At 36.4% G+C, this 22,028-nt stretch overlaps 1 protein-coding gene across 5 annotated transcripts in view; it reads right to left on the bottom strand.

Annotated features, from left to right (window-relative positions):
- ARAP2 (ArfGAP with RhoGAP domain, ankyrin repeat and PH domain 2) overlaps nucleotides 1-22,028 on the bottom strand; it is a 189,326-nt gene that overhangs the window by 114,966 nt on the left and 52,332 nt on the right. For all 5 annotated transcript variants that reach the window (XM_045474298.1, XM_045474300.1, XM_045474301.1 and 2 more), the window contains exons 9-11: nucleotides 15,995-16,173; nucleotides 4,331-4,446; nucleotides 1,310-1,509 (exon numbers count right to left, since the gene is read on the bottom strand). In XM_045474298.1, the coding sequence (XP_045330254.1) occupies nucleotides 1,310-1,509; nucleotides 4,331-4,446; nucleotides 15,995-16,173 (495 nt within the window). The remainder of the gene's footprint in view (nucleotides 1-1,309; nucleotides 1,510-4,330; nucleotides 4,447-15,994; nucleotides 16,174-22,028) is intronic.

The following is a 22,028-nucleotide window of genomic DNA, read 5'->3' as shown; positions in this document are numbered from 1 at the left end:
TGAAATTACAGGATGAATAAAAAGCAGGAAGTGAAAGAAATGAAGAAAATCTGTGTAGAATTCTACTCTTGAAAGTTACCCTGTCTATGAAGGGGAAAAGGGACAGAAAATGATACAAAGGAATGGAATGTTTTCCGGAAGCCAGTGTCAACAGGACAGACTTGCCTAACTCTATATGCCGAAACAAAAGAAACCATGGTTGCATCATTACAGAGAGGGAATAAGTGATGAGGTGAGGATCCTAAAGAGAGAAGAAGCAGCGGACATAAGTAGAAAGAATATCCTTGAACAAGACAGAAGCTCTCTTCCAATGAGCCTAGAGAACAAAAAAGGTTGGGGAAAAAATACAAAGTAGAAGGGGGATAGCAGATGCTTCTTCTTATTGCTATTGATGTTAATTACATCCTGACAAAAATCTTAGTGTGCTAAGAAATGTGGAAGCACAGAGCTCTCAAAAAGTACTAAGGGCTTGCAGCAACTGCCCCAGTCTTTGCTTGAGCTAAGGTAGCACTCTTCCTACATTTTCTCTCACTGAAACCTGTACTCAACTCTGATCATGCCCTTATCATACTCTACTGAAATTACTATTTATAGATCTGTGGAGAACATATCAACTCTTATACATCTTTTGAATTCCCACGACCAGCACAGTACCTGGTAGAGCTGGAAAGTAAAGTTTAGGATGTGGCTGACTTTTCCAAGACCTCTATGACCACACACCTAAGCTGTGTGTTAGGTGTTCACAACTGTGAACCCCCAAATACACTGAGCTCTCAGACTGTCTGTAAGTTATAATGTCACAATAGGATAACCATAGTACCGTTTCCTCTCATAAACCTCAATACTCTTTGGAAATGCTTCTATATAAAAAATCTCATTAAAAGAGACACCAGATGTGGCATACCAAGTTTAGAGCTCAGAATGACCTTGATGTGAAATATACATCCTAAAAAATATAACTGAGGGAAAGATGGGCAAATCACACAAAGATGCACGTGTCTTCAGGGTACATTCTGAAACACACTCACCTTAAAACCTAAAAATGTCAACACTGTCTTTATAAATTCCACACATGGTCCAGTAGGCACACAAAATGATTACATGCTTAAAAATCAATTTCGACATCTAAGTCATGCATAAGAGAAGTTTGGAATGAGAAGATATTTCTAAATTTAATTTAAATGTAATAAGCTTTCTCTGTTTTTCTTTTTCCACAACTGTTAGCTGAAACACATTACGTAGGACAATAAAGAGCATTCGGTGCCAATCTGCCACCCAACAGTGATGAGCATAACTTATCACTAATTACCTGCACACTTCTTACAGATGACAACACAGAGATTGATGGATGCCCAGTCAGGATCCGGGGCTTTGCAATCTGCACAGCTCCTGTTGGACTCATTGAACCAAATCTTCTCAGCTACTTCATAATCAGAGAGAGTTTCTGCTATCGATTGCTGCACAGCTTCAATCCACTCTTGTTTCTCTTTTTCAGACTCGGCTGTAAAGCTGCAACAATTAATGTTTCTGCATTATCGATCTCCCTTGTAAAGGCCAATTAAGCAGTATGTTCAGTTTGCATATTCATTTCACTCACAAATTAAACAGAAGCTGAAAAATATGCCTTCCAGGCAGCTGAATAGTCTTTTCTGTTAAAAATCATCTAATTTAAAAATCTACTTTTTTTCCTTTAACATCCCACATTGCTTATGAATCTGTTTACATATCTCAAACCAAAATGAGCATGCACATTTTTCTGACCAGGATGTAAAAATTACCTTGTTAGGTCAAGAGCTTAACTTAAGAGGCCATGTTTCCTAAGCAGTGGTTATATAATAATCAATGAGAAACTGGCAGAGTTTCAGTGTTTCAGGACTATTGGATTATTTTGCCAGGAAACTGTTCCATGATAGTCTGAAACTAAATTATCAAAAACACCCACCAGAAATTTTGATTTTTTTCAGTCTTAAAAATAGATTTTCTTTTTTAATTAGAAGAACATCCAGATGGCTTTAAGAAACTGAGAAATCAAAAAAGTTTTAAGTGATTACTATTCTAACAGAATATAACTCATTTTTAGTCATGTTCTGATTTATCCTAATTCTTAGTGTTTACTGGATACCTGAGTAAAAGGACAAAACAGTAAACACAGGCTCACTTTAAGAAATATTTGCTGAGTACCTACGACGTGCCACAAAACGTGCTACAGGGCTCCAAACTCAGTCAATGACCTGCAAAATGTTCCACGTTAAAATTTTCTGTTCTGAAGATGAAAATGTTTTGAAATATAATGAAAACAACAGACTACTAACACAGTGCAAATAATCCATAAGGAAACTCAGCAGACTACACGGATATTTTTTTGAAGCACTTTCTGTTTCCATCATCAGTGTAATATTTATAAACTTCTTAGGTGGTTTCTACTTTATTACATAGAGGTTGGTCACAGCCAATAGTTGCTGGTACACAGATTCTAAAATCCTTGGAATGTCCTGAGTAATAAGTGCCTTTTGTAGGCTTGTGAGATCATTTGTCGCTGCAGGCGTAAATAGCCTCAGGATGGGAGCTGGTCAGGAGAAAGACCAAGGCAAGACCAAGAAGTGAGTAGGGACTTGGACCTTTCAGCCCAAACCAACTGGGAGAGGTGCTCGCAATTAAGTTAATCACCAAAGATGAAGGATTCAATCAATCATTCCTACAGAATGAAACCCCAATAATAACCCCTGAACAACAGAGTTCAGATGGGCTGGTGAACACAGTGAAGTGCTGAGAGGGTGGTGTGCCCAGGAAGGATGGAAGCTCTTCCATACTAACCACCTGTACCCTGCCCTGTGCAGCTCTCCCATTTGGAAGTCCCTGAGGTGCACTGTTTATAAGCAACTAGTAATAATAATTACACTGCCTCTTGAGTTCTGTGAGCCATCCTAGCAAATTACTGAATCTGGCGCAGCAGGGGTCATGGGAGTCCAGATTATGGCCAAGATGGAAAGAAGTGTGGCTTAGTGGAGGGGCCCATCTCTTGTGACGAGTGTGAAGTGAGGGCAGCTCTGTGGGATTGAGCCCTCAACGCGTGGGGTCTAATGTTCAATCCTAGTAGCTGCTGTGAGAACAGTACTGAATTGTAGGACAACCACTTGGTATTTGGAGAAGTGGTTGGTGTGAGGAAAAACCCCACCACATATTTTGTGTCTGCTAGAAGTACTATGAGTACAGTTCACGCAATGTCTACATTTTCAGTTGAGGCTTGAATCTGCATATGTGAAAATGAAGTTTGTTATTCTTTAGGTGATTATTTTTTCCTCAAAATTTGAGCCAGTAGACAAATTCTGACAGATAAAATGAGTACCCGACATGGGAGTATTTTTGAAGTTGCTAAGTAATCGCTAGTCCTTCAAAGGCCTCTGACAATTGCTTCTGACCTGCAAACTACCCTGTGATATGCTGATTATTTGTGACAAATGAATTAATGTGGTTGAGCTCACAGACACTGACTTATGCCTTTTCTGTGTACTAAAGCTATGGAATCATTACAGATTATTAAAACATATTAGGAACTTTTTATTCTTGTCTTATGAAGCAATTACAGGAATACCATAAAATATATAATGAAATGTTAAAATATCTGATCAATAAGGGGTGCCTCGGTGGCTCAGTTAAGCATCTGACTCTTGATTTCGGCTCAGGTAATGGTCTAAGTGTTCATGGGATTGAGCCCCATTTTGGGCTCTGCACTGAGTGTGGAGCCTGTTTGGGAGTCTCTCCCTCCCTCCTTCTGCTTTTCCCTGATGCACGCTTGCTCGTGCACTCTCTCTCAAAATAAACATTATGTATATATATTTGATCAATAAGTGCTATGAGATCCACCACCATCATTTTAAGCAAGAGTTCCTTTTAGGAAATCATTATGGAGCAAATTGTAATCAGAGATTGATTTTAAAAGAGGATTGCATTTGAGTAGGCTAAAAGAAGGTAAATAAAAATACAGCTTAAAAGCAATGTAATATTCTTTCTTTATTCCTTCAAAATGTGAAGGAATTTTTCATATATTGTTGATAAAAATTAATATACTTATCAAGCCTACTAAGAAAAAAGGTATTCAGAAAAGACTCAAATCTCATGAAATTAGTATCTTTGTAGGTTGTGTGATAATTCAGGTAACTTTTACAAGGTGTTTTTATATACTGGCTAACAAATTAGACAATAATGGAAAAGAACCAACATGATTTTATTAAGTGATCTATAAGGAATAAAACCACCACTAGCCATGTAAAAGTAGATCACCCAAGCTTTCTTGGGATAATACAAACAAAAACGTTTAAGTATAACTTACCTAAAACTCCTATAGGGAGTGATTATTTCAAAAGACTGTTTTACAGTTCGGACCACTTGCTTTACATTTGCAACATTCATAGGAATTATGGTAATACCAAGTCCACTCCTAAAATCCTAGTTGGGAGAAAAACATTAACACATTATAAAGGAACAAAATTATGGATTTGGAAAGTACCACTATATTCCTTAAAATCCAATAAATCCTACTAAATTTTACTACACATATGTATGTGGAATTAAATAAATCATTAAAGATGGAATGACAGTGGTTTTAAGTAGGCACTCTAAATACATGATAACCCAGTGCCATTCTAAGCTGGATAGTTGGGCTACGGATCAAAGATGGGCTTCTTTCACATAAAACGTTAAGCTGACCAGGACACAGATCTTGAACTACACATGCTTGCTTTCAAAAGTTAGCCACTTTTTCATCTTTATCCTTTCAGAAAAGGAAACTAAGAGTTAACTAGTCCTTACCACATGCCTAGCAATTTTCCACTAGGGGAGTCAAATGGCACTCTGAGGTTGGTATAATTACTATTTATAAAAAAGAAGGGGAAGCCAAGGCCCAAAGAGATTAATGTCACATGTAGGATGCAGCTAGCTGGACATGGTAGAAAGGGACTGAAACTCAAGCTGCCCGATTGGTCTTTCTTTGCTTTACTATGCGATGTTACCTGTGCTCTGTCACATTTTCTCCTCTACTCTCACACAAAAGCATTACTTATTTTACAATTTTATCTCATTTCCAATATTTTATTATTTTCCTCCTCCTTCAATTAAATTCTTAAGCTCCTTTAATACTATTTTGGTATGAAAACTCTCATCTGTTCAATACCTACAGCTACTGTGTTCACTTCGTCTCCCTAAAACTAGAAACTGTGCAAAAGGTTACAAAGTCTTCCTTCTAAAAGCATTAAAGTTTGAAATATTATCAAATCATAGGGTTTTGGAATTTGACTTATCACATTATCTCAACACTTTAAAAATATAATTATTCTCTACCTCAAAAGATTAGTTATCTATGTGAACAGGTTCAGATTAAATGTGCTCTGCTTTTTTTTTTTTTTTTTCAACGTTTATTTATTTTGGGGACAGAGAGAGACAGAGCATGAACGGGGGAGGGTCAGAGAGAGAGGGAGACACAGAATCGGAAACAGGCTCCAGGCTCTGAGCCATCAGCCCAGAGCCCGACGCGGGGCTCGAACTCACGGACCGCGAGATCGTGACCTGGCTGAAGTCGGACGCTTAACCGACTGCGCCACCCAGGCGCCCCATAATGTGCTCTGAATTCCTAAATTAAACCTGACTAGAAAAAGTAGCCATACTAAAGAAAAACTAAAATATATATATATATGTTTATTTATTTGTGTGTGTGTATATATATATATCTTATATATAAAATATATACATCTAATATATATATCTATCTATCTATCTAATAACCAATATTAGATATATACATCTGTATATATAACCTATACAGAGAAGGCCTGTGATATATTTTTTTTCTATTATTTTGCAACAGTTAGTGTGTCTGTGCATCTGTGAGATATATATATATATATAATGGTATATAATACCATATATATATATGATGTATATATGTATGAGATATACAGATATAGATATATAGATATAGATATAGATACATCTCACAGGCCTTCTCTGTATAGGTTAAAGTAAAAATACTATTTTCCCATCTTCCTTGCAAGCTAGGAGGGTAATATGTCTTAGTTTGGGTCAATAAAATATAAACAATTCCTGCGGTGGGGCTGGGGGGACAAATCTTGGAAGAAGAAAGACTTTTACCCCACACCATTCCATCTTTCATTGAAAATACATCTAGAAGCACAGAAGCCATTTTAGAACATTAGAATCCTTGAGAGGAAAAGCCTGAGGACAAATTCCTGTACCTGAGGATGCCAGGGTGAGAAAAAAGTAGGAAGACCTTGTTCCTGGGGGGCATCAGCTCTCTGCTGCCTATACCAAGAGATTTGTTAAAACAAACAAATCCCTATCTTGGAAATCCTTGGGGTTTTTGCCATTTGATACTAATGCAATCCTGACTGATAAAATAAGGGAAATAAAATAATGTTATAACAAATTGCCCCCACTTGTAAAAGTATCCAGAGTTTTCATTCATCAATTGCAGAAAAGCCTCTCTACATTTTTTTTTAAATGTGCAAGTGTTTAGTTAGAATAAGGAAATGACTCATTCATAAAACATACCATCAACTTGATTTTTTTTTTCTGATTAAAGTACAAATAGCTTATTCTATTAGGAAAAAACAAGTCAGAAATTGAATCAATGATATAAAAGAAGATGCACAGACACGCTAAGTGTTGCAAAATAATTACAAAAATATACTTCCACTTTGTAAACTCATTTAAAAATCAGTACCTAATGTGATCTATATGGACAATGGGAATCCAACTTTTCCAATCTGCTCTATTTTAAGAAGTTTCAGCATATAGGTTCAAGGTTATACTTATAATTAAAAAAAAAAAAAAAATTCTCAATTGTCCATACCAATTCTCCGGCTAGATAATGTGACTGTTGAAGAAACTCCCAAGGCAAGTGACTGAAAATTCAAATTCCCTTTTATAAATGAAGAAATAAAGTAGGGGTAACAAGGTAAGATTTTTTTCATTACTGAAGTATAGTGGACGTACAACGTTACATTAGTTCCAGGCACGCACACACAGTGATTCCACCTCTCTGTAAGTTGTGTTCTGCTCACCACAAGTGTAGCTACCATCTTTCAGGCAAGGTAGGATATTTTTAAAACAGCTTTCTGGTGGCCCAACTTGATATAGGAGTAACTCTGGAACAGACTGCATGTCCTTCAAACAATTCTCCATAATGAAGAACTGACAAGAGCTGGATATGCCAAGTTATATTCTCTGATGAGGGCCTGGCTTGCAGGTACTGTGTGTTACTAAGGGCAGAGATACATACTCAAACCTTCCGACTAGCAGATGGCAAAACTGACCATGTTTTATGGAAATTGATGAGCCTCATCTAGGCTCCAGCTTGGATTGGTGGCCCCTCATTTCTACAAGCAAGGTGTGAAATGTCTATATCCATAAAACTGCAATTTCTGTTAAAATAAGAGAGGGTCAGCTCTAGACCCCAAATTTCTCCCAAGCAAGGCAAAGATGAGTTTTTAGGCTGGATAAAAATTGTAACCCATTTATCAGCTGCTGGCCATGGCCATATGGTTTTGAGTAATTAAGAGTGTCCACTGAACTCACCGACACAAATGGACTGTAAAATGTACAGCAGAGTAACAAAATAAATGTCAGTGCTCTTGAGAGCTATTAAATATGAAACAACTGTTTTTCTTATTAAAAATATTTGTAAACTATAAGCCCCTTTTTCAGTCTATATTTAGAACGTATCTAATCCCTCAACACTCATCAAAACTACCCATGTTGATCTCTCCCTATGACCCTGAGATTCTGATCCACTGAATTAGAAAGCAGAGCTTAAGAATCTTCAGTTAAAAAGCAAAACTACAGCCCTATGATTCTCATATGCAGCCAATGTTGAGAAAACTGAATTAGACAGCAGAACCAGCTGTAGAATCTAGACAGGATAAGTCTGCAATATGTAAATATCAGGATATCAACAGTTCCCTCTGCCTTCCGTAGAGAAGAGGAAAAAAAATGCAATGATTATACAAAAATCATTTGAAATCATTATGACTACTGGTTAAAAATACCAGAACACAGTGACACATTGGTTTTTCAATATCCTAGGTGTCCTGGGTAACCACCCCTGTGCTAATGTCTAGAGGATTCAGATTAATGTCTGAAGAATCAGACTTCATTAAGCATATACAGTACACTCCATAATTGGTTTAACATCTATTTGTGTAGTGCTCTGAAGCTTACTGAAAGCCATGAACCCTCATTTGATCTTGTAAATTATTCTGTGAAAAAGGCAGAGCAGATATAGCCATTTTTAAAATGGGAAAATTCATCCTAGCAAAACAGCATTTAGGAAGTACTCAGTGAATGCCAGAAATCATGCTAAGTCCTGAGTCTGCACAAGAGCATAAGACAGGGTACCTACCTTTTGGAAGCTTATAGTCTAAGGAGGAAATGAGAAAGAACTGTAACAAGTGCATGACTATAAACACTGAATCCAGCCAATCTCTGAAAAGAGAGTTATGTTCATATGAGACTTTCCAAAGGAGGTGAACCTTGATGAAATAAATGACAAAACCTAGACCAGCTTGATCATGTATACCTCTCCTGCTTCAGTTCACTCATTTGCAAAATGTAGCAGTACTACACTTCATCAGTATGGTGAGGATAAAATCAATATGCTGAAAATGCTTAAAAGAACCCCAGGCACGGAGTAAGTGCTACATAGTCTGGTAAGCTACTGTTATGTTATATTTCTACCTCTTGAATTTGAAACCAACTGACCATATTACCTATGAAAAAGTTAATTACAGGAAAATACACAAATTACTAGCAAACATATATAAATTTTTAAAAATGGGGTAGTGGCTGAGTGGCTCAGTCGATTAAGCATCTAACTTCGGCTCAGGTCACGGTCTCACAGTTCATGAGTTCAAGTCCCGCATCGGGCTCTGTACTGAAGCTCAGAGCCTGGAGCCTGCTTCAGATTCTGTCTCCTTCTCACTCTCTGACCCTCCCCAGCTTGTGCTCTGTCTCTGTCTCTGTCTGTCTGTCTGTCTCTCTCTCTCAAAAATAAACAAACATTTAAAAAAACGCTAAGGGTTGGGTGGAAGGTAGATGTTAAAAAATAAATTACCTATTAGCTACAATTGTCAGCCATATTATCATGTTGAAAATTAGGCACAAGTCAGGGATAAGTCACACTTTTAACACTTAAAATGCTATAAACTGGATGGAAAAAAACAGGAGCATGAAAATTCAGAAGGAAATATTACTACAGAAAGCATAAAGCTAAAAACAGATTCTGGAGTAAACAATATCTTACGTTTAATTTGTGGTCATAGAATGTGGGATCTCAAAAAGCATGAATCCCACCACCAGTACTAGCATAATGATGGCCATGTTTGGCAAAACAGATCTGGATACCTGCAAAGGTGGTCATGACCATGTAGGAGCCATGTGGGTCATGACCACTGGGAGTCAGACCTGGAGGAGAATCCCGGATAAGCCATTTACGGGCCATATGACTACTACCGAGTTATTTACCTACACTCCAATTTCCTTATTTATAAGGACACAGTAATATCTACCTAATACAGCATTATAACAAAAACTGAGTGAAATATAAATTTAGGGTCTAATACATCCAGACAATTTGTGAGTTCTAAATACAGAATTTGTCTTCAATTAAAGTATTTATTTACAGTGACTGAAAGTATTCACACTAATGATTCTATCCTATATACTCAGATTAGAATTAATGATAAATAAGTTACCAAGATACTGAACTGGGTTATATGTGTGAATCTGTAGCACAAATGTGGTTAAAACTACATTTTAAAACTACACAGTGAAAGAGAAAACTACCAGTTTGATTCCTAAACAGAAAAATTAAAGAAGGGTTTGTTAACCCCAAACTTGCTGAAACCTCAAACCTATATTTGGAGATACTGGATGCCAGGTTTCCATGCCAGAAATTTAAGAACTTGGTGCTTAAACATTTGTTGAAAACAGATGTGGCATTGTATGACACTGGCACCAAATTTCCGGGGAAACACCAGATGCAGAGTTTGGCCAGATACAAAACCCAGAGAATTTGAGGCCACCACCTACACCCTGCTGCTTCTTTCTGTGCCACTCAACCCACAGCCCTATGAGGTCGATTTAAATTCTATTAGAGTTTCATTCCCGTGCCAGACACCGGGAACATTATGTAGGGGGACAAGGGGGAATGAGTCTCTTGTTATACCCTGATTTGAGAATGTTTAATCAAGTGAATTTATATAGTTAGAACTTCAATGCCACAATTATCATTAAATGGATACACAAACCCACCAAGCAAGACATCTGGTTGTAATGAACTCACTAATACTGACATCATGCTCAAAAAAACTCATCACACACACAAAACATATATACATATATATGTATACATATATATGTACATGTATATATATGTATATATGTATGTATTTATATGGAACTGGCTGTCAGGACAACCTGATAAATGGAAACCAAAACCAACTATCTTAAATTTGCCTTACATCCATTTGCGGAAATTTCATTCAAACAGCAATACCACGTATATAACTCTACATATGCTTCAGTGTATGTTCATATTTTATTATCTCATTTAAAATTTTAAATACTGGCCTACATACTATGTCCACATCATTTCAAGATAAATTCACAAAATATTTTCCAGAATACAGAAAACTCTATCAGCTTTGAAATAAAAAGCAGTTTAATTATATAAACAAAATTCCTACACAATAAAAAAGAATGTAAGGTAAGCCATAGCTCAGAAAAGTGGTTACAGAAAATGACATGATGATTAATGTATTTTTCATACGAAGAGCTTAAATAAATTATCAGAAAAGACAAAAAAAAAATCCCAATTAAAAAAATGGAGAAAGAAAATCAAGAGACAATTCACAGAAAATAACTTAAAAACAAAATTTAAAAAGAATGATAAGCTCTGGAGTCAAGAAAACAGCTGTAAAGAACCACGAATTCAACAAGCTTATTCTGCAAAATGTTTACTGGGTATCAGCTACTGGCCTGAAACTCCTGAAGACACAGCAGTGAATAAACAATCACACAATTAATTTGAGAATATAAAAATTATAACACGTTTAAGGTTAAAATGAAACTGTTACCTAACTCATGCAGCTATTAGCATTTTAAATGCGAACAATTCTTTAGAAAAAGGTCATAAAAAAGAAATGGCTACATACAGAAAGCTACCAGAAATCTCATTTATTTTTTTACCACTCTGTGTGTGCTACCCACACTGGAAGGTCAGATCCTAAACAGTAAGCATCCTCTGGTTTCCTATTGTACCCCTAGAGCCTAGAGCAGCACCCAGAAATGAGGTGTCCAATAAAAACCCATTTTGTAAAATGGATGAATATAGAAACACGGGGAAGTGTGGTATAACCTACACAATCTGAAACACCCAACTCATTCTATACAAAGTTGAAGTAACACTGCAAAAAAATTATCATAATTATAATACATTGCAGGCATGTAAAACATAAGCAGAGACAAGGAAGAGAATATTTGTAAAACTTAAACACTGCATTTGTGAGATGATGTTAAATAAAGAAATGACATGTAATTTATGTGATAACTGCGCCACAGTGTTTTGCAACTAATTAGGTAGAGAATTTGTGTCTGGTTCTACTTTGCCAAACTCCTCTCTAACAAATGTTTTTACATATCTCTTCATAGTTCTTTTCTACTTTTTACAACCTGGGGAGGGAAGGGGGTGGGGGGGTTGTCTCAGAAATAAGATCCCCTAAGGCATTTCTCCTACTCAGTCCAGAGCTACTGCAAGTTCCAGCTCCTGCAATCTGCTAATGAATGAAAGGGAGAGACAGAGGTAACAGAAAATAATGAACCTCTGAAGGGAGCAACCAGGAAAATGAAAAGTCCATGTTAATTCCATGGAGTTTGAGACATGCCAGTGAAGGGTCCATGAGGGGAAGGACCCTTGCCACCATCACACCACGTCTCTTAAAAAAAAGGCAACAATTATGATAGCCTGTTCTAATAGCTATTTTAACTTAGAAAATTTAAGGTACTGATTCCATAGATTAAGAAAAAGCGAAAGAATTAATGAAAATATATTTGTAGGGATGTTTGACATGGACTCTTAAGGACACGCTTTGGAAGTAGAGAGAAAGCTCTGGAAAGGGTTAAAAATAATCCACAAAATGAGAATACATTTCCAGACAGAGTTCAAGGAACTTATGGGAAATAACAATTTCAAACTGTTTTCCAAACACTGTCCCTTTATGCTGACTTTGCAAATGGAGTTTACTCCACTAGATCATACTCTGGCAATAAAAGTCTACGTTAAGAAAAAGGAATTAAATGATATTGTAGGATTCATAAGACGAAAATTGTAATTTCATTTAAAATTTAGATTTTAGCAAAAATAAATACCAGTGCCTACAGTTCAAAACTATGCACAATTAATAACAGTTCTTCAAATTTTCAAAATTCATTACCACTAATACGGATCATCTTAACATTCCACTTAAATGTTGGCACATTTCAAAATGTTCAATGAGAAAAGAGATATACTTCCAAATTAAAGTTAGTAACAAAAAGAAGTATAACAATACCAAGTTGAAGGATGATGAAGTACCCAATGTTGGTTGCAAGCTGTTTTTACACATTTTCCAATTCTAAAAATATCTTGTTCTCTTTACCTAGATGCTTATAACTTTTTAAAGGAAAAAAAAAAAAAAAAAACCTCAGAAAAGTGTTTCACTGTGTGTAGTGAATCACATGTTTTGGATCACATGTCACTGAACCACATGGGATGCCTTATACAATGTGGATTCCAACATTTCATCCCCAGAAATTCTAACTCTACAGTCTGGAATGAGACCAGATAGCTGGAATTTTAACACTCAACTTAAATAATGGCCTTAGAGATAGCAAGCCATCTCTCTTCTTTACATGACACCATTTAAACATAAAGACATTAACTTAATTATCTGAACCAATTAGTAGCAGAGAAAGAATGAAAACCCAGAACTGCTACTCTGTCTGTCTCCTTTGCTCTAAATGAACGTTTCAGCTTCCTTTTAAATAATTCTTCAACATATTCTACCTTTCCATCTCTATCCACTGTTTACTCTCTCTGGAATGGCCTCCTGAGTAAATTATGATAACTATGTATAAATAGAGGCAAGAAAAATAAAAATAGTTCATATGTTAGGGTAGTGTAGGTCAATTTTCCTTGTTTTTTTTTATTCTATTCATACTGTAAGTTATGTGGGCAATAAATTCACTATTTTAAAAGTTTAAAAATGAAAATAATTTAGTTTTGATGCATGTAATCAAATTAGATCCAATGCAAATTTAGATACATAAGTTCAAAGCTAACACATCTTACTTTTTATTTTTTATTTTTAATATAGAATTAAAATTGACATATATTAGGTTCAGGTGTAACACTTGTACATTTTTATAAGTAGATTTTTTTTCCATATTTAAAAAAAAACAAGATTACTTAATGTGTTGTATACTTAAAACTTTCAGAAGGTGCGTTGAAACAATTAACTTTTAGTACTTTTCCTAAATGCAAGCTTTAGTAAAGCCCTCTGAATTCAGGAGAAAGCCTCCCCATTTAGCACATCACCCAAGTTCTTCACACAATCTATTCAACCATGTGAAAAAACCAATGGGCAACTTTCTCCAAGAGAGAAAAGGATACACCAGGATGTAAACGCAGATAAAATTGGAATGGTAAGTGAGGGCCTAAACATAGAAGGCCTTCCTTGATTTGTCCATCCAGTCTTGAGCCACTTAGTTCTTTAAGACTTGACTCAAGATCAGGTCCCTTAATACCCAGCTCTATACATCATGATGCAACTTTTTAAAAATAACATATACACAAGCAACAGTATGCACTTTTTAAAGGTACATATAAAGACACATTAATGCATAGAAAAGGAACTGAAATATACATAACTGAAAATAGGTGTATGTCTCAAAAGATGAGGAGGGGGTCCAGCATTAATGCTTTCATTTTTAAGAATATACTCATTACTTGCGTACGTGGAAGTGTTTCTAATCTTGAGACTTCATTAGATGCCTTTTTTGCACTTCTGTGTAACTTCTGCATGAGACTAATAAAGCACTGGGCTCCCTATCCATCAAAAACGCTAGTACTAACTTTTCCTCCTGGAAGACAGGACATGTGTCCTCAGCAAGTGCACGCCTTGCAGACTACCTCACCTGGTAGAATGTGTACTGAATGCACACTCTGAACCTTCTAAGCAACTAAGTTTTTCAAAGAAAAAAGCTTAGTCTATTTCTAAAAGGTCATAGGCCAGAAATGGTCTTTTCTACATACACTTTAAAAAAGTTTGGTATAATGGCTAAGATGCTAGACTTAGAGTCATACAGTTCTGGTTTTGTTATGCATGAAGATCTGCAATCCTTACTCAATCCTCATTTTCCTCATCTATAAAACACGGAAGAGAATATCCTCCTCCTATATTTGTAGGCAAGATTAAAAGGAAATGTTTATAAATTAATTAGCACAATCACTGGTACTCACCAGAGGGCAGTCATTATTGTGTTTTTTATGATCAATTGTTAATGTTAAAGCAATAATTTCATACAACTTCTTTCTAATAGAGAAAGTTAATAAAACTTTTAAAAAAACATCTACTTTAGGAGAATAACATATACCCACACAATCTAGCTAATGGAAGTGATGAAACTAATATCTGAAGTCCATCAACTCTGTGCAAGTAAAAAATGAATACCTCAATTAATCTGGCAGAGGAACTTCCATACCAATAAATGCAAATTATGCATTTTTAAACTTGATTCAATGAGAAAAGTTTTAATCATCTTCACAGACAGAAAATGTTCATATTAAGTTCATACACATTTTAAGCTGTACATCACTATTCTTGAGGAAGATGCTAACTATCCAAGTTATTAATATGCCAACAGTGCTCAATGATGCCTTCCACAGTTAACTGGCTAAGAAATCTTATCCAAAACATATAATGAATAAGACCGTGCTGAAGTTCAGAAGATGCCTTAAAGATCTATAGTTGATTTCTTAAAACTACCATTTGTTTTGAGTTTCTATCTCTATTTTTTGTTATGAAAACAACATTTATATCCCAGCTTTCATAACCCATTATGATGTATCACAAAATGAGTTCGTCTTAGATCAGATATACAAAGCACACTGTGTAATTCCACAAATTACTAAGCTAATATATTTCGGGCTAAAAGATTAAGAATTCATTCCACAAAAGGAGTATTTTCCTACACATATTGAACACCAGATATGTCAGAGAAAGGGAAGTCTACCGAATCAAAGTTAACCGAATTTGTTAGAACTATAACATCAGTCTCCTCAAAACAGTTAACTTCTCTATTAAGTCCTTCTATATTACCTAAACTCAGTAAGTCAACGATTCAAGCCTATTTTATATGTGGCGTGTGTGTGTATGTATGTGCATATATGAACCATTTGCCTACAGTAAATTATCTCCCCTGCAAGCAACATATCTGCTCAAAAAAATAAATAAAAATGCTGGAAACTCAAGAAAATATATCACCTGTGCCTACTCTTAAAATTTTCTATCATAAAAGAAACAACAGGTGCAGAACTGAGCCTATTTCATCAACAGCTGAATGGTTAATTGGTTCTTAATTATTATCTCACGTAGTTTTATAACATTACTTCAGGTAAGGAATACTCTTCAAAAATTATTTTCAATGACTTTGTCAGTCTCTTAAAAAGATGATGCCTAGCCTCAAATTTGATGTGGATTACGTTCCTGCCACTGGAGGAACTGAGTAAATTCAACAAAATAACACTTTCTTTGTTACATTCAGTGCAGTACTCAAGGCAAAAGCAAGACGCTATAAAGTAAAAACTCTAATAAGTCTAATGAAGCATAGTTGTTAATGTAATCAAGGAACCGCAAATTACAATAGTTGTAACATAGCTCCTCACCTGTTCATTTTTGCAAAGCCACACGCTGTTTCCACTTAACACAGTAAAAATTTTGGCTTTATACCCTCTCAATTCAAGATATCCACATTTCTCAGGTGCAGCAGCTGCTTGAGACTGCAAGGCAGGGGACTGTGATTTCAGTGCATTTAACAGTATGCTGATCCAGTCATTTCTCTCCTCTGAAAATGAAGACAGGAGAAAATACATCCGTACTCATATAATTTATACAGACACAGAAACACAGCAAAGGATCTATTCTCTCTGTAACACATCATTTACAGATTCTTTCCCACAACCACAATCTAAATGCCCTGCAGTCTGAGCCAATGGCCCTATTTCCTAAGAGAAAAGAAGTAACACTAGCCAGGTGTTCTGTAACTAATACTGATGGCTTCACCTGGGAGCTTATTAGAATGCAACATCTCAGGGCCATTCAGGACCTGATGAATCAGAATCTTCACGTTAAGAAGATTCCCAGGTAATCTGAATCTATGTTAATATTTAAGAAGCACTCGTATAGATCATTCATGAGACTGGATTTTTTCTTTTATCAGAAGTAATACTGAGACCAGTTAACACATTATACCTGGCAACTAAGTTACTCAAATGCCCAGAAAATCTTACTTCTGTTACTTAGAGCCTACTCTACTTAAGAGTACGCAAGCTTGATAGTCACTCATCCAATCTATTCTCACCAAACAATAACATCTCATTTTGTAAATTAAAATTTAGTCTTCTCCCTCCATAAAAGCGGAGTGACCTTCAACTATGCATAACACACTGCGTTATGGGCACAGAAATTTGATCCAGTCCCCAAAGAGCAATCAAAGTTGTAAGCCAAGTTAGATATGAACATATAACAGAACACAGAATACTATAAGTGTCATACAAATGATATCAAATAATACACGAGTCAATTCAATGGAGGTACATGATTTGCTGAAGGTCATACAGCTAGTGTAAAATTAACAGAATCAAATGTTTTAACTCTCGATTGTTCACAGCACTAAGGGGGTTGAAAAAGGACTGTGCTAGGTCTTGGAATGAGGAGCATTTGAAAAGACAAAACCGGGTTCCGGTGAGGGAAGAGCAGAACTTTATAACTCTAAACAAAGAAGAACACAAGAACAAAGGCAGGAAGAACCAACATCTGTTCAGGGACTGATAGAGAAGCATATTGATAATTTTGAACTCACAAAGAAATAATAGGAAATACGGCTACAGCTTCTGCAGTACCTGTAAGGAATTTTGCCTCCAAACTTTATTACAGAGGCAAAAAATAAAAAGTCAAGATTCTTAGCAAGGAAGTGACATGATTAGCAAGATGATAGGCAGACCAAACTGAAACTTGGAGATCAGGAATAAGGCAAGAGAGGCTTGAAGTACAATGAAAATGGAAACAAAAGAACACCTGAAAAGTCAAGACATTAAGGGATAGAAAAAATATCTGAAGTTTTAAATAGGTTAGAAGGTATTCACAAAAATTTAAATTAACCGATAGCTTAGTACCCTGACTTGACCAAAGAATGTAGAAGGTTTCATTTTGTTAAGATAACCACCCCAGGTTTTTAGTGCCCTGGCAGCACCTAGGTGGACTGATAATAATGTGTGAATGAAGGTGGCCTACACGAAAGACGATCCATGGAAGTGGATAAATGTTTAAGGTAAAAGGAGAAGAAATGGACAAATCTTGAGGTATGACTATATCTAAGAGGCTGGAAAATGGGCTAGCAAAAAACAGAGAAGTGGTTATCAAGGCAAAAGGAAAAAAACAAAACAAAACAAAAAACACACAACAGAATTCTACGTAGGAAAAATGATCAAGAAGGAAGAGGAAGGAAAGAATAAGCTGGCCCAAGCTTGGAAAATTGGATAGTATCTCAGATCTAAGACCTGTCTGGAAAGAATAACTCCATTGTGGATTGATGTAAGTCTCCATATTAGACTTGCTTACATTCCAAATGAACCCTAAGTTATGTTATAACAAGACTTAATTTTTAAATTATCTTTATTCCTGCTCACCTTCAATACTACTAAAAACAGTTGTGCCTTAAATGATGAAGGCCAAAGTATGTATTAAATCTCATTCAACAATGCTTTATTTCAGGTATTTCACAATCCCCAGGTAATAGTACCCATGTATCAGGAGGAAATAATTTATCCAAATTCCTCAGCATCATTAGAAACTAAAGCACATGAAAATATTCAAGTAACGAAGTCAATGTGAATATGCAGCACTGACTCTACAAGTTTTTTTTTAAGTTTATTTATTTGACAAAGAGAGAGAGAGAGAAAGAGAGAGAGGAGCGAGCGAGCAGGGAAGGTGCATTGAGAGAGGAAGAGAATCCCTGACATGGGGCTTGACCCCACAAACCGTGAGATCATGACCTGAGCCAAAATCAAGAGTCAGATGCTCAAATGACTGAGTCACCCTGACACCCCTAGTCTACATTTTAGACCTACATGAACAGACCCAGACTGCACTATGATAATTTTTTTACATTTTCAGTAACAACAAACCTTCCATTGGTTATTACTTGTGATTAGTTACACACAAAATATTCTTGCCAAGTAAACAGCACAGAATGTTTTTTATTTGTATTAATCTGCATAAATCATTTAGTTTGAAATGTAGATATTTTTTTATTGAAAAGAAACCTACCTTAGGTTTTTATTTTAATTTTTTATTGAAATATAAACATACAATGGCCTATTAGTTTCAGGTGTACAACAGGATTCAACCATTCTATCCATTACTCAGTGCTCATCAAGATAAGTGTACTCTTAACCCCCTTTATCTTCTCATGCATTCCGACTGCACCTTGCCTCTAGGCAACCTCCAGTTAGTTCTCCATATGTAAGAGCCTGTTTTTCTCTTTTTTTTCTTTATTTTGTTTTAAATTCTTAAAATTTAAATTTAAGATTCTTAAATTCCACATGAGTGAAATCATATGGTATTTGTCTTTCTTTCTCTAACTTACTTCATTTTGTAGGTCATAACTTCATGAACTAGGCCAAACTTTTTATGGTTTCTATTGCTATTATGTATCTCAGTTTCTCAGGAAAATAATTTGAAACTGGCATTTGTGGCTGTTAGACTTAAACATATTATGGTTACATCTCAACAAATGGTTCTCTTATAGCCTAGAACTATTACCTAGCTCCGGAGGGCCTCATTTACTAATAGGAAGTTAACAGTCATGAATCAATACAAGAATTAATAGTAACATTCAGTTTATTCTTAATTACCCTTGCCAATGGAGATAAACAGTGATACAGATAATTCTAACATAATAAAACAGATTACAAGCATCATTGGTATTTGGCTGTGTAATGTGTGTATCCTTAGACATGGGGAATATGCTTTGGCAAGTCATAATATTCCAAGTCAAATATTGATTTTCCCTTGGGCTAAATGTCTTGGGCAAAGCAAGATACTATGCTAGCTTCTGCCTACTCTTCACACCAAGGTTCTTTTATTCTTTCTAATAACAAATATTTACTGAGTGTCTAACTTGATCTTAGCACTGTGCTAACAAGCACTATTCCTTAGAGAATATGCTCTGACCTAAACATGGCTTTCCTCAAAGTAGAGCACTCCGGGTTGGAAAAAGGGAAAACAAACAAAATCACCACTTTCTCATAATTATTCTAGAATGTAAATAAAAGATAATGATCCCCTCAAACTAGTTTTTGAGGTTTTCAGGAATGAATGCCAACTACTATAAGAAACAAAAAGTAAAGGGGCACCTGGGTAGCTCAGTCGGTTAAGTGTCCTACTCTTGATTTTGGCTCAGGTCATGATCTCATGGGTTCATGGGATCATGCCCCACATTGGGCTCTGCACTGACAGCACTAAGCCTGTCCAGGATTCTCTCTGCCCACCTCTCTCTGCCCCTCCTCCGCTTGTTCATGTTCACTCAAATAAGTAAACATTAAAAAAAAAAAAAAAAATTAAGAAACAACAACAACAAAAACCAACAGGAGAGACAATATTCTCTGACCACTGCATTTAGGAGTAGGCATATTCATTAGCAGCATAAAGGATTGATTACACTAGGGATACTTGGGCAACATGAGGGCTGTGTATAAGATTAGTGACAGAAGTTAATGCTTCAGATGGACCTTTACTTTTGATATGCTAATATAACTGAACCAAAAAGTCCTCAGTGTAACCCATGATCAATTTTAGGGAAGAAAGTACCTGCACACACCATGGCTGTTCATAAAATCAATAACCATTCATTCACACAAATATTTCCTGAGTGCCTACTAGGTTCCAAGACCTATTCTGAATACCAGGAATGGAAGCGTGAACAAAACAGACCACAGCCTTACTTTCCTGGAGTTTGCCCTCTGGTCAAAGGAGGAAGGCAATAAAACACAGATATGTAATCTATTACACATTGACAAGTGCAAGGGGACAAAGAAAAAGCAAGGGATGGAACACATAAGAAATATAAACTTCTTAAGCTGGGTACTAGAAAAAGCCTCAGAAAGAAGGCAACGGTTAGGCCGAAGCCTAAAGAAAGAGGAAGTGATGGAGCAAGTCAGGAGGATGGCTGGTGGAAGAGCATTCCAGGTTAAAGAAAGCAGCAGTCAGCGTCAATGCCCTGGAGCAACAGAAGAATTGTTGAAATGCATTGAGTGAGGGAGAGCCCAGAAGGAGATAAGGACAAACAGACCAGAACCAGAGCACGTAGGGGCTCTTGGACAGAAGTACTTTACTCTCAGTGAGATGGAGAGACAACACAGCATCTGAAGTGGATGGACGTGATCTGACTTCTTTGATGAATGATCCCTGACAGCTGTGTAGAAAAATAGAAAAATAGGCCTGCAGTCGATCAAAGGAGGTTATTACAAAACCCAGATAGAGGCAGTGGCTTGCATTAGAGTCGTAATGACAGAGGTTTTGAGAATTAAGAATGCAGGCATATTTCCAAAGTCGAAATGATCAGATGTGCTGATGGACTGGATGCGAGATATGAAAGGAAAAGATTCAAGAATGACTCCACAGTTTGCGACCTAGTATGATAATCCACCAACGTATACAATGGAGAACTTTTTTTTAAAGTTTATTTTTTTATTTTGAAAGAGAAAGAGCAGGGGAGGGACAGAGAGGCAGAGATAGAGAATCCCAAACAGGCTTCATAGTGTCAGAGCAGAGCCCGATGTGGGGCTAGATCCCATGAAGTGTCAGACTATGACTTGAGTCAAAATCAAGAGTAGGACACTTAACCGACTGAGCCATTCCAGCTGCCCTGACAGTGAAGAACTTGTAACTCCCCTGGCTCTCACTCCAGCCAGTTAATGCTCCATGACTCACTTCTAAAAACATTGACTATTTCAAGGCAGGTAAGTCTACTTGTCCAAAATAACTGAGGGAAATATATGTTTCTTACCCAAATGTTCGTTAAAAAAATAAATAAAAATTTAAAAAACAAATAATAAATAAATAAGCTTTGCAGTATCATTGCTGCCACTGGAGGGCTGTAAAATGCTGTCTGGAAACAGAGTCGAAAGGAAAAACAGCTGCCTGCCTCCCAGGGGTTTAGAATTAGCTTAGGTGGACAGGAACATGAGCCTATGGCTGATCCCTAGTACTGAAAATGGCCCAGGAACACAAATGACGACCACTCAGAATTCTTAAGCCCTTTTCTAAGGATGCAAACTGCCGACTCAAAACATCACCTTCTTTTTGAAGTGCCGCATCTGTATGTGTGGCCACAAGTGCCAGGGAATACAGACTGGAAAGATCATCAGCGGTTATGACCCTCTGGCCAATTCCAATGGTTTTGCTCCAGGACAAAGGAATCCGACTAAATTTTTTATTTTAGGAAGAGTATTTACAAAATGCTATTACCTCAATATAATTCACTTTCAATTAAGAGCATAACAATACCGCACTAAGAAACATGGGGGAATTGAAGCCTTTGAAACTTTGTGGGAAAAAGTTGACAAACTGTAACCTATCTAAGCAATGCCAGTGGGCAATGCAGCAGTTTAGAAATAGTGACACTGGTTACAGGGGAGA

Source organism: Leopardus geoffroyi, chromosome B1, assembly GCF_018350155.1.
Source record: "Leopardus geoffroyi isolate Oge1 chromosome B1, O.geoffroyi_Oge1_pat1.0, whole genome shotgun sequence".
Taxonomy (NCBI): Eukaryota; Metazoa; Chordata; class Mammalia; order Carnivora; family Felidae; genus Leopardus; species Leopardus geoffroyi.
The sequence above is the reverse complement of the archived record's forward strand: the minus strand, read 5'-3'. Positions and strand labels throughout refer to the sequence as shown.